General features: G+C 43.2%; 1 protein-coding gene across 4 annotated transcripts in view; it reads left to right on the top strand.

Annotated features, from left to right (window-relative positions):
• The window catches only part of DNMT3A (DNA methyltransferase 3 alpha), a 346,591-nt gene that overhangs the window by 64,038 nt on the left and 268,950 nt on the right, over positions 1-13,603 (top strand). For all 4 annotated transcript variants that reach the window (XM_077489110.1, XM_077489109.1, XM_077489107.1 and 1 more), the window contains exon 2: positions 8,849-9,203. In XM_077489110.1, coding sequence (XP_077345236.1) covers positions 9,129-9,203 — 75 coding nt within the window. In that variant the 5' untranslated portion in view covers positions 8,849-9,128. The remainder of the gene's footprint in view (positions 1-8,848; positions 9,204-13,603) is intronic.

Here is a 13,603-nt window from a genome sequence, read left to right as displayed (position 1 = left end):
TCTGCAGCAATGCTGGCAGCACTCATACATCTATTTCCCAAAGACAACCTCTGGATATGACGCTGAGCATCTACACTCTACACGACGCAACTTCTTTGGTTGACCATGGCGAGGCCTGTTGTGAGTGGAACCTGTCCCCTTAAACCGCTGTATGGTCTTGGCCACCGTGCTGCAGCTCAGTTTCAGGGTCTTGGCAATCTTCTTATAGCCTAGGCCATCTTTATGTAGAGCAACAATTATTTTTTTTCAGACCCTTAGAGAGTTCTTTGCCATGAGGTGCCATGTTGAACTTCCAGTGACCAGTATGAGAGAGTGAGAGCGATAACACCAAATTTAACACACCTGCTCCCCATTCACACCTGAGACCTTGTAACACGTATGCCCTCACACGATCGGACTTTCTGACAACAAAACTGTAGATTTTTGTTCGAAGGTTGGCTCCAACTTGTCTTGCATACACACAGTCACATAAATGTTGGCCAACAATTACGAACGTAATAACATACAAGATGTACGTGATATCGCCATTACGAACGCTAGCTTTACAAGACCAAACGCTTCCGGCTCGTACTTGATTCCGATTGCGTGGACTTTTGTGCGAGGGACTTGTGTCCACATGATTGGAAAGTCCGACAACAAAAAATTGTTGGCGGAAAATTTGAGAACCTGCTAGCCAACATTTGTTGGTGGAAAGTCTGATGACAAATGTTCGATGGAGCATGCACATGGTCGGACTTTCCACCAACAAGCTCACGTTCCAACATTTGTTGACGGAAAATCCGATCGCGTGTACGGGGCATAACAAGTCACGTGACACCAGGGAGGAAAAATGGCTAATTGGGCCCAATTTGGACATTTTCACTTTTGTTGTCAGCAGTTTAGATATTAATGGATGTGCGTTGAGTTATTTTGAGGGGACAGCGAATTTACACTTTTATACAAGCTGTACACTCAATACTTTACATTGTATCAAAGTGTCATTTCTTCAGTGTTGTCACATGAAAAGATAAAATAAAATATTTTCAAAAATGTGAGGGGTGTACTCACTTTTGTGAGATACGGTTTGTACACATTAAGCCACCCTTACTGTAAAGAATCCTTTCCGGTACTTGTTGCAGTATCCTGTTCCACCTTTCGGAATGAAAAGTTATTAGTAAAAACATTAACTCTGCCTGATGTTTACATGCTTCTGTTGGAGGTTGGAGGCTGCCAAGTTTTCATGAGACATTTTTAGCAGAAGACATTAGCATTTTGGTGGTAGGAGGGAAGGGATGAGTTGTCGCTGTGTGCTGTCTCCTCATTCTTCCCTCTGGCTGTCTCAGGGTCCTGTACATGGTACATGATGAGCTGTCTTCTGGTCAACATCGTGATGGAGAGTAGGAGGTCTCCCACTGCCCGGGAAGCTGGGGGAGAAACTCATTCCTTATATATAGGCTGGTCAGGGTGGGGGGAATGCTGGATGCCGATGGCTAGTGTATACAACGGATCTATGCAGATTATTCATACCAGGTAAGACAATTCTCTGTTCATTCTGTCTGATGATAATAAGGGAAGCCCCAGCAGTGTGCTAGCCAGTAACAGTAGCAAATTGTGCATACTTTTTATTGCCAACCCTAACCCCTGCAAGCCTGACTTTTACAAATTTCAGTTTCAGTTCATTTGTGAGGTCAGGCACTGATGTTGGACGAGAAGGCCTGGCTCGCAGTCTCCACGCTAATTCATCCCAAAGGTGTTCTATCGGGTTGAGGTCAGGACAGGCCAGTCACGTTTCTCCATCCCAAACTCGCTCATCCATGTCTTTATGAACCTTTGTGCACTGGTGCAAATCATTTGGTGGAGGGGGGATTATGATGTGGGGTTGTTTTTCAAGGGTTAAGCTTGGCTCCTTAGTTCCAGTGAAGGGAACTCTTAAAGGGGTTGTAAAGCTTTGTGTTTTTTCACCTTAATGCATCTAATGCATTAAGGTGAAAAAACACCTTGCACTCTCCGGCCCCCCCCGGGCCCCCGTTTTACTCACCTGAGCCCGGAATCTCCTTGGGAACGATCCCATGTTGCTTTCCCCCATGTGGGCTCTTCATTGGATGATTGATAGCAGCGCAGCCATTGGCTCCAGCTGCTATCAATGATGCGGTGCGCGCGCGGGGGGGTCCAAGTGATACAGTTGGCGGCTATGGCAAGCTAACCCCCTTGGGAGAGCACTTCCCAGAGGGGGGTTAGCTCTTGCGGGGAGGAGCCGAATAAGCCGCCGAGGGACCCCAGAAGACGAGGATTGGGGCCACTGTGTGCAAAACGAACTGCGCAGTGGAGGTAAGTGTGATACATTTGTTATTTATAAGAAAAAAAATTAAACCTTTGCAACCCCTTTAACCACTTCCCGACCGGCGCACACCGATGTACATCAGAAGAATGGCACGGACAGGCAAATGGGCGTACAGGTATGTCGTATACGCCGGTCAGGATCTCCGTGAGTCTGATCGCGGGTCCCGCAGACTCGATCGCTGCGGGGATACCCGCAAACGCTTCATGGAGGAAGAACAGGGAGATGCTAATGTAAACAAGCATCTCCCTGTTCTGCCTAGCAACAGTGACACTGATCTCTGCTCCCTGTGATTGGAGCAGAGATCAGTGATGTGTAACAGCCACGCCCCGCACAGTTATCAATACGACCCTAGGACACACTTAACCCCTACACTGCTACCTAGTGGTTAACCCCTTCACTGCCAGTGTCATTTATACAGGAATCAGTGCATTTGTATAGCAGTGATTGCTGTATAAATGACAGTGGTTCCAAAAATGTGTCAAAATTGTCCGATGTGTCCGCCTTAATGTCGCAGTCACAATAAAAATCGCTGATCGCCGCCATTACTAGTAAAAAAAATAATTATTAACAAAAATGCCCTAATACTATCCTCTATTTTGTAAATGCTATAACTTTTGTGCAAACCAATCAATAATCGCTTATTGCAATTTTTTTTTACCAAAAATATGTAGAATACGTATCGGCCTAAACTGAGGAAAAATTTTTTTTGTTTTTTTTTTACATGGGGGATATTTATTATAGCAAAAAGTAAAAAATTATGTGTTTTTTTCAAAATTGTCGCTCTTTTTTTGTTTATAGAGCAAAAAAAAAAAACCACAGAGGTGATCAAATACCACCAAAAGAAAGCTCTATTTGTGGGGAAAAAAAGGACGTAAATTTTGGTTGGGAGCCACGTCGCACGACTGCACAATTGTCAGTTAAAGCAATGCAGTGCCGAATCGCAAAAAGTGCTCCGGTCTTTTAGCCAGCAAAATGGTCCAGGGCTTAAGTGGTTAAGGTGTCAGCATACCAAGACATTTTGGACAATTTCATACTGTCAACTTTGTGGGAACAGTTTGTGGATGGCCCCTTCCTGTTCCAAGATGACTGCGCACCAGTGCACAAAGCAAGGTCCATAAAGACATGGATGAGTGAGTTTGGGGTGGAGGAACTTGACTGGTCTGCACAGAGTCCTGACCTCAACCTGATAGAACTCCTTTGGGATGAATTAGAGCGGAGACTGAAAGCCAGGCCTTCTCTCCATCAGTGCTTGACCTCACAAATGCACTTCTGGAAGAATGGTCAAACATTCCCATAGACACACTCCTAAACCTTGTGGATAGCCTTTCCAGAAGAGTTGAAGCTGTTATAGCTGCAAAGGGTGTGCCAACTGAATATTGAACCCTACAGACTAAGACTGGGATGCTATTAAAGTTCATGTGTGTGTAAAGGCAGGCATTCCAATACTTTTGCCAATATAGTGTAGTTGAAGGTAAATCTAAAGGAAATTGAATAAGAAAATTGTATAATGTATGGCCAGCTTAAGACTTGGTGGTCACCCTAAAGCTGGATATACACTATACAACTTTTGTTGTTCTATTTCCTTTAGATTTACCTTCAGCTATGTAGTGAAGGGCCTGCCTGATTGCATACAGACTGAAAGTGTTTAGGTTTGACCTCATATTATATGGTTTTGGTAAATCTAAAGAAAATTGTTTAGTGTGTATCCAGCTTGACACATAAAGTATTCATGAAGACAGAAGCCAATGCTATAGTACTGGAAATAACTTTCTATAGTTTTTAGGTTTAACGCTTACCATCATGTGACTGCACAGACTCCCTTCCTGTGCCTCTATCAGTTGGCAGCCAAGTGACTTCACACACAATGGGGGGGGACAACAAGGCTGCTCAAAGCTTCTGCCCGTTAACATAGCTGGGTGGGAGAAAGAGGGCAGAAAAGCTGACTGGGGGGATACAGGCAGGCCGTGCGTCAGTATGGTATCCTGTATCTCCGAGTAGCAAAATCAGGGATGTATACATAGCATGCCAGCATGAATTTGCTTCAGTGCTTGGTATGATAGGATTGAAAGCAGAAAAGAGGTGTACTGGCTGGATCACTGGGTCTTTCATAAGGAATTACTAAGAATTGACATGCAGGCAAGCTTTCCATGATAATAGGCTGAATTTGCAAAGCTTTAAGGTAGTTTTAAACCCTTGCATATACCCAGTGAAGTGACTGGCCTCAGGCGATACACAGAGATATAACAAATCACTCTACATAAGTTGTACCTGTTTATCTGCAGTCTTCTCTTCTTAACTTGCTGTTAAGTCCAGAATTTATAAGCTTGTCTGAGAGTTCAGAAAAAAAAGAGGGTGGAGAGCTGAAGGTTCACTCTGCAGAGCTCAGTGAGGAGAACTCTGAGAGCTGATTGGAGAGAATGGACACACACCCTACTCCGCACAGCACACAGGAACAGAGGTTGTCAGTCTGTTGGAGGTCCCTCCCCTGTCACCATTTTTCTCTGGGTGTCAGGAAAATGAGGGAGGGGCGTTGAAATGAGGTTTTGCCTAGGGTGTCAAAAATCCTTGCACCAGCCCTGGATTCACGATAATAGATCTCCACTGTCTTGGCTTTGTCCCCTTTTGTATAAATGTAGCAGTGGAAGCCTGGAGAGAATAGGAAATGTATTCAGTGACGGGGATGGTGTCTGCGGAATACATAGTCTTTATTCCCTGTGAGATTTCTATTTTCTCTGCATTCATTCAGCCTGCCCAGTGTAGGTGCAGCGTGTCCAAGTTCCAGGTAAGGTAACTGTTCTGTTCCGCTATTTTGGTCTATATAAAGGCCTCCTGTCCCCTGTAAAGAAAACTTGGGGAGCCGAGAAGTAGTTTGATCAATTTTAGGGCGATCCCATGCAGTCCTGTTGTGTGCTGATTTGATGACCCGATTTGCGACAACCCTAGACGGTAGGCCATTCACGTGCGCCTAGGGGTTATGTGATTTTACATCAGATTATTATTATACTACTCCTGTGCATTTAGGATGGGTTATTACTGCATCAAATTAAAGCGGAGTTCCACCCAAAAGTGGAAGCTCTGCTTATCTGCCTCCTCCCCACCTCCGGTGCCACATTTGGCACCTTACAGGGGGAAGCAGGTATCTGTTTTTAAAAGGTACATGTCCCCACTTCAGAGAGATCTCGCCACAGCGAGATCACTCAGAACTTCAGCCCCCCTCCTTCTTCCTCCACCGCCGGGCCATTGAGAAAGCACAGCGCGCATGCGCTGTGGGGAACCGGTTGTGAAGCCGCAGGGCCACAACACCCAAGAGCCAATGGAGACAGGTAAGTGTCCTAATATTAAAAGTCAGCAATTGCAGTATGGGGTACCCTACATGATGGGTTATTACTGCGTCTAATTAAAGCGGAGTTCCACCCAAAAGTGGAAGCTCCGCTTATCTGCCCCCCCCCCCTCCGGTGCCACATTTGGCACCTTTTCGGGGGGAGCAGGTACCTGTTTTTAACAGGTACCCATCCCCACTTCCGAGAGATCTCTCGGAAGTTCGCCCCCCCTCCTCCGTCCCCCACCGCTGGGCCATTGAGAAAGCGTAGGGAACTGGTTGTGAAGCCGCAAGACTGCAGCACTCAAGAGCCGGTGGAGACAGGTAAGTGTCCTAATATTAAAAGTCAGCAGCTACAGTATGTGTAGCTGCTGACTTTTAATTTTTTGGTTGGAGGGCGGAGCTCCACTTTAAGTACTCTTAAAATTGGATTAAACCCAAAAGCAAGCATTTATTATATTTGGAGCTTACAAATTCTTAGATGTGATGGCTGCATTCGTTTCCTTACTTAGGTTTTTTTTCTTCTATTTTCATCTGGTGATCCAGCCAGTAATTCTGTTGTTTTTTTTTTTTGTTAGAAGCTCAAGCTCTCCAGCAGAATGTATCAGTTTACGTTGATGAGACAAACCACTTAACACTGGCAGGGGTGATTAAAATAATACGTTTGTATTTATTCATCCAAAAGGAAAAAAAACTGTGTGCTGTAACTGTGCATAAAGTGTGAACTGGTGTTTGGCTTCTGTTTGTTAATGTATTTAAATTTGTTTGTACTTATCCCCCCCCCCCCCCCAATCAACATGTTGATTGACTTTGTAAATGAAAATCTTTCTGCTTTTATTACATGCCTTATTTTAGAAGCAGTGACATCATCACTGGGTCTCTGTGCTTCTCTATGCAATGCAGGCAGATTGTGGGTGGTGGGAGATTGTCAGGGGGGGCTCCCTAAAAACATCACAGCATCCTGCCGTAGTACCCCTCTCAAGAACCCTCAGTCCCAATGCAAGCAGTAGTGCTCAAAGTTCATTTCAGTAAAAATTTAGCATGCGAAATACACACAAAAAAAAAACGAAACCTAAAAACATTTGTCCCAATAACAGGCCATGCCAATCCTTTGCCTTCGTACGCCAGCTCAGCAGTAAAGCATCCTGGGAAATGGGTTTCTCACCAGCGCTGGATGCGTGTGATGCTGGCACTAAATGGTACAAGGAGTTAATGAAGAAAGCTGTGACTTAGCAGGTTATGACGTGTCTGTACACACAGATGTAATGACACAGGGAAAATTCTCGGCTAATCCCGAGACAGACGCCCCCTCTGGGGATGGTGACAACCAAATAACAGCTATTTGAGAGATCACAGCTGTGGAAAGTGAGAGGTGGGAGCCGAGCGTCAAGACGCCTCCTCTGATATGGAGCTGCTGTGTGCGCCTGCGTCTCTGGGAGCAGGAGCGTCATTCTCCTCTTATTATTATTATACAGGATTTATATATCCGCTTACATGGATACATGTATTGTGGTTTGCAGATAACTTCTTTCTACATTCATCATGAATGGAACTATCAAAAATACAATTTTATGATTCAAGTACATTTTAAATGTTTCATGTTAAAACCAGCAGGATGCAGTGCTAATCTCCTTTTCATCTATGTATCTTCATCTATTTATAGCTAGTTGGGAAAAATGCCTCCTGTTTACGGTGTTCATAGCTCAAGCTGTAATTTATACACAGCTCGGGATGACTCATGCCAGGGACACATCTCTTATCAGATGGCTCTGTCTGAGGTTTCAGGTAGACCAGGGGTCTTCAAACTCTCCAGACAAAGGGCCAGTTTACTGTTCTTCGGATTTTTATGAAGTCTGGAGGTCTATGGTGAGTAGGAGTAGAAAATGCCCTGGTCTTGGTGGTCAGCGAGAGTAAACAATGTCTGTAGTCTGTAAGAGGAGGACTGGTGCCCTATTATTGATGTCAGTGGCAGGAGTAGTGCCCCATTATTGGTGTCAGTGGCAGGATTAGTGCTCCATCATTGGTGTCAGTGGCAGGAATAGTGCCCAGTCATTGGTGTCAATTGCAGGAATAGTGCCCAGTCATTGGTGTCAATTGCAGGAATAGTGCCCAGTCATTGGTGTCAATGGCAGGAATAGTGCCCCATCATTGTCAGTGGCAGGAATAGTTCCCCATCATTGTCAATGGCAGGAATAGTGTCCCATCATTGTCAATGGCAGGAATAGTGTCCCCATCATTGTCAATGGCAGGAATAGTGCCCATCATTGTCAGTGGCAGGAATAGTGTCCCATCATTGTCAGTGGCAGGAATAGTTCCCCATCATTGTCAGTGGCAGGAATAGTGCCCAGTCATTGTTGTCAGTGGCAGGAATAATGCTCAGTCATTGTTGTCAGTGCAGGAATAGTGACCAGTCATTGGTGTCAGTGGCAGGAATAGTGCCCCATCGTTGGTATCAATGGGAGGAATAGTGTCCCATCATTGGTATCAATGGGAGGAATAGTGTCCCATCGTTGGTATCAATGGGAGGAATAGTGCCCAGTCATTGTTGTCAGTGCAGGAATAGTGACCAGTCATTGGTGTCAGTGGCAGGAATAGTGCCCCATCGTTGGTATCAATGGGAGGAATAGTGCCCAGTCATTGTTGTCAGTGGCAGGAATAGTGACCAGTCATTGGTGTCAGTGGTAGTAATAGTGCCCCATTGTTGGTATCGATGGGAGGAATAGTGTCCCATCATTGGTGTTTGCGGGGAGGAATGGTGACCCATCAATGGTGTCAGTGGTAGTAATAGTACCCTATCATTGATATCAGTGGGAGGAATAGTGCGCCATCATTGGTGTCAGTGGGAGAAATAGTGTGCCATCATTGGTATTAATGGAAGGAATGGTGACCCATCATTGGTGTCAGTAGTAGTAATAGTGCCCCATCGTTGGTATCGATGGGAGGAAAAGTTCCCCATCATTGGTGTCAATTGGAGGAATAGTGTCCCATCATTGGTGTCAGTGGGAGGAATATTGCCCCATCATTGATTTTTTGATTGTGGACAGTGGGGGGTAATGCCTGGGCCAAAAAAAACAAACAAACAAAGGGTCGCAGCCTGGAGAGCACTGCTCATTACGTTGGTTATACACAGATTTTTTATTATTTCTTGGAATAAATGCAATTGCCAATTTCTGGGATTGTTGACCAATTTATTTCTTCTTTATGTTTAGGAGAACGGAGGAAAAATCTGCAAAAAAAACAAACAAAACAAAAAACAGCCAATAGATTCCAAGAAACAACTTCCAACTGGTGCTTTTTTTTCTAGAAGAGACAAAAACGATTTGCACAACTTCTGGATTTTAATTCTCTGGATTTTAAGCAAATTCTCCTGTGGATTCCCTTAAGTCTGGGCAAGTGATCTCCCCCACAGAATAGCCCCTATCTGTCTGGTTCCTGGAGCGCTAGCTCTTCTTCCACCCTAGGACGTTGGTTTTACGGGAAACACTTCCAATGATGCCGTCCAATGGCACCATTCTCAACACCAGCAGCCCTAGCCCGGAGCCAGACGTCCTCCAAACGCACAAGGTACGAGACACATTGTACTGTGGTCCATCCATGTTGTGGTGTAGAGGGTATGTTGTGAAATTAATTTGGAAAAAGATTTGACATCAATCCCAATCCAATTGTGGCAAACAATGCGTTTTATATTCACGCCATACAAGATTCTGGTGGTGATGACCAGTAATATTTGTGAAAGTCATGTCATTTTATGCTGTGAAGTATATATTGTGATGGGTGTTTTATCACTGTTACATGATAGTTTATGTTTTTGGGGTTTTTGAGATGTGTAAGAGAGATCACACAAACACTTTAGGTAAAATCAAACTGTATATAACATTTAATTAAGAAATGAGAGCTAAAGAATAAAGATAACAAATGTAACAATTAGGGCTGAAACAACTAATCGATTAATCGACAACTAATCGATTATGCAATTAATCGATTACTATTTTCATAATCAATTAATCGGCCAGTAACAAAATGGGGTTAAAGTTAATGAGTCTGATGATATTTACCATACTGACCCTTTAATAGTATATATCTCCTCTAATAGTATATACAGTATATCTCCTCTAATAGTATATACACTATATATCCTCTAATAGTATATACACTACATCTCTCCTCTAATGGTATATACAGTATATCTCCCCTCTAATGGTATATACAGTATATATCCCCTCTAATAGTATATACAGTATATCTCTCCTCTAATAATATATATGCAGTATATATCCCCTCTATTAGTATATACAGTATATATCTCCTCTAATAGTATATGCAGTATATATCCCCTCTATTAGTATATACAGTATATCTCTCCTCTAATAGTATATAGCCTCTAATAGTATATACAGTGTATCTGTCCTTTAATGGTATATACAGTATATCTCCTCTAATAGTATATACAGTATATATCTCCTCTAATGGTATATACAGTATATCTCCTCTAATAGTATATACAGTATATATCTCCTCTAATGGTATATACAGTATATCTCTCCTCTAATGGTATATACAGTATATCTTCAATAGTATATACAGTATATATCTCCTCTAATGGTATATACAGTATATCTTCAATAGTATATACAGTATATCTTCTCTAATAGTATATACAGTATATATCCCCTCTAATATATACAGTATATCTCTTCTGTCTGTTATTCTCAGAGTGGATTAGATATTTTGCTCCCTAACCATATAGTTGGTTATTTATATTCACCAGTGCATACAGAGATATCTAAGAATAAATTGCCTTTTTTTAAAACTTTACATATTAACTAAATTATACGCCACACTTTTTTTTTAAGGTTATTAACCGATTAATCAATTAATCGAAACAGTAATTGGCCAACTAATCAATTATGAAAATAATCGTTAGTTGCAGCCCTAGTAACAATGTTAGAAAATGTAACAAGAATACTTAGCAATGGGTAGAATGTCCGCATCCTGGTGCAGATATACCGCTGAAGAAAAAATCACAGACAAACAAAATCTCCTGCGCTGAAAAGTGGTGCGATGGCAGTGGAAATAGACTAGAATTTCTATGGCTCCTGGTTGATGCACAGGCCTTGCTGCCCTCCATGGGTCAAAGGACACCCAATGGAAACACTATAAAAGAATGAAAAGAGGGCGCACCAACCTTGTGCTTTACCCAAGTGGTATTTATTGAAATCAAAAAGAAGGAAACACTCCCAAACAAGTGAATATTAAAGGCATATCAAAGTCCACAATGGACACAGAGCAGCCAGGTCACCGGGACCGCGTCCAGCACGCCGGAGAACCTTCCAGATGGCTGACGTGTTTCGAGAGGAGATCTCCTCTTTCTCAGAGCCGGTGATGTGATGCTGTATTGCCACATTGATATAGCATATAGGTCTCAACACATGATCTGAAGACCCATCCCATTAGTGGGTGGAGATGGGAGTGGCGTGTTCTCTGACCTCTCCCATTTCCCATCCCGTCTGGACAGAGAACAAGCCACTCCCATCTCCACCCACTAATGGGGTGAGTCTTCAGATGTGATGAGACCTGGTGTATCAGTCTGCTAATGCAGCATCACAGATGGGATCTGAGGAAGATGGGATTTACCCTCAAAATGCGTCAGCCATCTGGAAGGTTCTCCGGCATATGCTGGACACGGTCCCGGTGACCTGGCTGCTCTGTGTCTATTGTGGACTTTGATATGCCTTTAATATTCACTTGCTTGTGAGCGTTTCCTTCTTTTTGATTTCAATAAAGCACAAGGTTGGTGTGCCCTCTTTTCGTTCTTTTGCAGATATACTGCTGCAGGGCGGCCACTCTGCGCTGGATCACATATCTGATATGTGATGAGCGCTTACAGGTAGGGAGTGCGTGCCGCCCAGGCTGTGCTGTGATTCATTACAGCACAAGCCGATCAGTGGGCCCCGGCCAGTGATTGATCACCAGAAAAGTCATCTTCTAGGTGAACAGAGGAGCCCAGCAACACATGTGAAATGGAGTCACAGATCTAGAAGAACACTGCAGAAAGGAGAGATGCTCAATCAAGACCAGGAGGTGAGATCATCTTTTGGTGGCTCAAGATCCTTCATACTACTCCGGTCATTCTTGTGGCTGACTGCTGACCGCTGGATATAGTCCAAGTCTCCAGGAACCTTTGGCTTATCGGTCACCGGAGGTGCTGGGAAGATCAAAGGCCCTGGCTGGGTATTAGCCACAAGCTTAGATAGCTTGTGCAGCTGGTAAGCTTGCACTCTATGTGGTGGTGGATTCACGTCGTCTTATAAGAAGTCACTGAAGATTGTATCACATGGTGTCCTATCAAACATTTCCTTTCTTTGGAAGTTTCAAGGACTGTGGATTCATTTATTTATCATTAATGCTTACTTATTATGTGCTTTGTTTGTAGTCATCCTTTGTGATTTGTTTCACAATCTGATCGAACTGATTGATCTGATTGAGCTTATTCAGTTGGCCGTTTTTTTATTTTTTATATGTTTAAGCGCAGCTCCTTATGTTTTTTATTTTTTTTTATTGAGCAACAGGATCCACTGATCGGCTTAGAGATTTATAAAAGAAAGCTCTGTGTTGTTTACAAACATAGAGCTCTCTGTGTTGCAAAACAGGGAAAAAAATAACAAGATCACTTAGTAAAAGCAGAACATATCACACACAGTACACATTGTTAGGCACACATTAATCCCTTGATTGCCCTTAGATGTTAACCCCTTCCAAACCAGCGTCATTAATACAGTGACAGTGTAAGTTTTTAGCACTGATCACTGTATTAGTGTCACTGGTGATGTCAGCGTCAGTTAGTGTGCCCCCCCCAGCCAGTGTCAGTTAGCACCAGTTTGTCCCGCTACACTACAGTCAGTCCCACTATAAGTTGCTGATCGCTGCGATTACAAGAATAAAAAAAAAATACATAAATAAAAATTCCATATTATTTTACTATAGTTGTAGATGCTATAACTTTCACACAAGTCACCTATTGGGATTTCTTTTACCAAAGACATTTAGGTCAAAATGTATTCTGCTATATTTTGAAGAAATTGGATTTTTGAAATGTTTTTTTGATATGTTTTATAACAGAAAGTAAAAAAATTGTTTTTTTTTTTCAAAATTTTCAGTCCTTTTTCGTTTATATAATTAAAAAATTAAAAAGCGAGTGGTGATCGAAAACCACCAGAGGAAAGCTCTATTTGTGTGAAAAACAGTTATACAAATTTTGTTTGCATACAGCGTTGCATGACTGCGCAATTACCAGTTAAAAGTATGCATTCCTTCATAGCAAAAAATTGCCTGGTCATGAAGGGGGTACAGTCTTCCGTAGGTCAAGTGGATATAGATGCACTTTCAAGGCACTTTTTTAAAGCGCCTGAAAAATGCCCCAGTGTGAAAGGGGTCTTAAGGCCATACCCTTGGAGCCAGCTGGGTGCAGTGTGTCCCCCCCTGTGTTTTAATGTGCCTGGGAGGGACAGGGCCACATCCAACCCCACTGCCTAAAGCCTGGTACATATTACAAATTTTTTTTTGTTCAACTCGGGTTGAACGATAAAAAACTGTACACGCAGGCCGAATGTCACGAGCCTCCCGACATTTTGCCTGTGTGTACTAGGCTAAAGTCTATGGCAGGCTGGAGGGTACAGAGAGCTGTACTGAGTGGCACCTGCATTTAGGCAATGTGCACTCTGGGATGAATGCATGGAGTGCAGAAGACCTGCTGCGGCCTGCCGCCGTCCTGACCAGCCCCAGTGTACTGATATAGTAGAGGCCGGCCTTCAATGTAATTGTGTGGAGCGCTTCTGCGGATTAATCCGCCTAAACCAGAAAGTGGTTAAATAGTCCGCTTTCTGTCCCCCGGCACCCACTGAATGTAAGGGACCAGGAAATGTTTTTAAGAAACAGCTGCACAGCGGGGGATTAACTCATTGGTA

This window comes from Lithobates pipiens, unplaced genomic scaffold (assembly GCF_037356315.1).
Source record: "Lithobates pipiens isolate NorthernLeopardFrog02 unplaced genomic scaffold, aLitPip1_a1.2 Scaffold_18, whole genome shotgun sequence".
In the NCBI taxonomy this organism is placed as follows: domain Eukaryota; kingdom Metazoa; phylum Chordata; class Amphibia; order Anura; family Ranidae; genus Lithobates; species Lithobates pipiens.
This window is presented reverse-complemented; position numbering and strand designations above follow the sequence as displayed.